The sequence below is a fragment of the Rousettus aegyptiacus genome, unplaced genomic scaffold (genome assembly GCF_014176215.1).
Source record: "Rousettus aegyptiacus isolate mRouAeg1 unplaced genomic scaffold, mRouAeg1.p scaffold_m13_p_1, whole genome shotgun sequence".
NCBI lineage: Eukaryota > Metazoa > Chordata > Mammalia > Chiroptera > Pteropodidae > Rousettus > Rousettus aegyptiacus.
In genome coordinates this window covers 114,325,119-114,328,357 of record NW_023416284.1, presented here as the reverse complement: position 1 = coordinate 114,328,357, position 3,239 = coordinate 114,325,119, and the positions used below count along the sequence as shown (strand labels likewise).

Genomic DNA, 3,239 nt, shown 5'->3' with positions numbered 1-3,239 from the left:
GGAAGAGGTTGGGGACACCCCGTCAGACTGCTCGCCAGGAAGGGCATTTTCCCCATTGATTTCTTCTGGGGCTTTGCCACTGCATTTGCTGCTGGTGACATACATAGAAGATGACTCCACTGTGCCACGCTGCAGGGCCGGGCTGGGGGTGGCAGTCCTGAAGTCCGGGCTGGGGGTGGCAGTCCTGAAGTCCAGGCTGGCTGGGGGAGTGGCTGGCTCTTTGGCCTTCTCACCAGATGGCTGATCGTCTTTGGTGAAAGAAGGACCGTCGCTGTCGGGGGAGGACTCTGCACCAGGGAATGGCCTTACTTTGATAGTGCGGTGCTTCACCTTTGGTGAGTTGTGACTTAGAATTAAGTATGTGGCCAACACACTGTTGTACTTTGCACCCGTGACCGCCTCTTCAAGTTTTTGCTGCTCAAAGCCCAAGTTCAGCATCTCCTTGACCACCTTGGGGTTTACGCTGTCCCTGGGCAGCTCCGTATAAGGCCCAAGTTCCTCCTCCTGCTCCATATTTACCCACGGGTCTTTCATCAACTGTTCGAGAGTTGCTCACTTTCTGGGGTGAGTACCAAAATTTTTTTCACAACGTTCTTGCACAGAAAGGACACAAAGTAGGGGAGCTGGAATTCTCCTCTCATGATCTTCCTCCATAGTCCGGTCTCGTCTACTGCCATAAATGGCCATTTCCCCGTGACAATTTCATAAAGGATAACTCCCAGGCTCCATACGTCGGCTCCGGGGCCATCATAGCATTCGCTCAGGAAGACCTCTGGGGCGAGATAAGGAAGGCTGCCACGGACAGTATACATCTTGCGGCCAACATACGTACTGCTTAGTCCAAAGTCTGCCAACTTCACATTGAGCTCCGCATCCAAGAGTACATTCTCTGCCTTCAGGTCCCTGTGTATGATGTCCTTCTGGTGGCAGTAATGGACGGCCGAAATCAGCTGACGGAACATGCGCTGGGCCTCGTGCTCATTCATACGGCCAAAACGCCGAAGATATCTAAATAAGTTCCCTCTGCTCGCGTGCTCCATGAACAGGAAGATGGTGTATTCGGTGTCAATCACCTGATATAGTTTGACAATATTGGGGTGGTTCAGTCTTTTCATGGTTTTCACTTCTCGTCGAGGTCTGTAGGCGCCCCGCCGATCAATGACTTTGACAGCCACCTCTACCCCTGTAATAATATGTCGGGCCAACTTCACCACGCCATAAGTGCCCTCGCCAATGGTTTGCAAGAGCTGGTAGTGACCAATACGAGGCTCCCGGACGGGAGAGATGGCTGCAAGGTCATGTGGCATAGTGACCACTCACTACACTAACTGATACTACTACCACTGTAAACTATACTAGCAGACAATACTAACTATGCTAACTGTGCTAATACTGATCAACAACGCTAACTATACTGATTAACTGTGCTAATACGAATGAACAATGCTAACTATACTAATGATACCAATACTAACTCTACTAAATGTACTAACAATGCTAACTACCAATAATAACTGAAAAAAATTCAAATAATAAAATGAGGAAACAAAGAAAAATATGAGAAAAGAACAAAGAAGAAAACTGCGGAAAAGAAATCTAAAAAGGGAAACAAAAGAAAAAAGAAAGAAAAAGAAAAAATAAGAAAAAGGAGAAAACAAGTGAGAAAAAGAAAATAAAGGGCAGAGGAAAAATCAGCAAAACAACAATCAAAAAAGAACAAAAAAGGAGAAAATAAGAAGAAGGAGAATAAAAAAAGAAAAAGAAAGTAAAGGCAAGAGGAAAAATAAGCAAAACAACAACCAACAAAACCAAAAGAGAAAGCAAGCTAACTAGTCCAGTCCAACAGGTCACCACAGATCAGCTTCCTGGGCTCTACGGACAAAAACCTCAGCCCAGTCAGGGCCTTTTATAGGAGTTTTTGGTAATTCCATCACAGTGGTGCTTTATGAGGTCAGAGCAGGACGTGGACCAATCACGGCTGGATATAAACCAGTGGTTTCCTCACTTCTTGGTCTCAAGAGCTTATATTTTTTACACTTATGTGCGATAGTAAAGATTGGTATTCACTTTATTATAAATGAAAATCTGTAGGACGCTTCAGTGACCTTTTCATTTAGAATTTGAAGCTCCGTAATAATTTTTGTCTTTTAAAGACCTTAGAGTATCTACACTTAAAAGATTCAATTCTTTTTTCTTAAAAATGAGGCTACAAGTTAACTGATACCATGCTACTATAGGAAAATGTTCTGTTGAATAAGATAAGGTACATCATTAACATCTGTAAAGCTGAGAGGAGGCAGCTTCATCATATTTTTGCCAATAAGATAATGAGCAGATTGCTCAACAGAAACTGTGGCGATCGGGGGGCAGTGGGTTGATGTATTCCTAGTGTTGAAGGAACAAAAGCTAGTAGCCAAGAATCAGATATCTGGCAAAACTATCTGAAAATGAGGGCGACCTTAAGACATTCCCAGATAAACCAACGCTGAGGAGGTTCTTTACCACTAGACCTGCCTGGCATGTAGCACATCCTTCGGATAGGGATAAAAGGCCACTGGGCAGAGATGCAAAGCTTTATGAAGAAATTAAGATCTCTGCTGACACTCAGTGCATGGTCAATTATAAAAGTAGTACTCCAAGGCCATGCCACTCTGAACAAGATCCCATCTGATCTTGGAAGCTAAGCAGGGTCGGGCCTGGTCAGTACTTGGATGGGAGACCACTGAGGAAGACCAGGTGCTGCTGGCCTGAAAAAGGAAACAAGAGAAAAGAAAGGATTGTAAGCTGACAAGGTCCTTGCAATCTGTGAGGTCAACCAAGGGTTGCCTCACTTAAAAACAAACAAACAAACAAACAAACAAAAAAAACTGATCTACAAAAACAACCTTGGGATGCAGTAAGATATTATCTAGCATGAATTACTTTATTGGTCAAGAATGTTTTCTATATGGTCCAGGGTACAAAAGGAATGAAAGCAGCTGCTGTTTCACTGTCAAAGCTGTGTGTATGTGTGTGTGTGTGTGTGTGTGTGTGTGTGTGTGTGTGTGTGTGTGGTGGGGGTTGGACACTAAAGCAACAGAGAAATTGGGTGTAAATCGGTGCACCCCTGGGACAGCGGTGCGGGTGCCCATAAAGACAGCAATAATGTTAAATCAGTAGCCTTCACCAAAACGACAGCCTTGGAGAAACATCAGTATAGTGGCAGCACTGTCTCTGCAGTGTGACATTTGTCCTCGGTG

The 3,239-nt window shown here is 44.5% G+C and overlaps 1 protein-coding gene across 1 annotated transcript; it reads right to left on the bottom strand.

The window, feature by feature from the left end:
- Positions 1-533: 533 nt before the first annotated feature.
- On the bottom strand, positions 534-1,428 carry LOC118613695 (serine/threonine-protein kinase MARK2-like). The gene has a single exon (XM_036236931.1). The coding sequence runs from the start codon at positions 1,305-1,307 to the stop codon at positions 534-536; it is 774 nt and encodes a 257-aa protein (XP_036092824.1). The 5' UTR covers positions 1,308-1,428.
- Positions 1,429-3,239: the final 1,811 nt, after the last annotated feature.

Excerpts from the sequence above, each read along its gene's own strand:
- LOC118613695 (XM_036236931.1), bottom strand. The coding sequence starts at position 1,307 with ATGCCACATGACCTTGCAGCCATCTCTCCCGTCCGGGAGCCTCGTATT.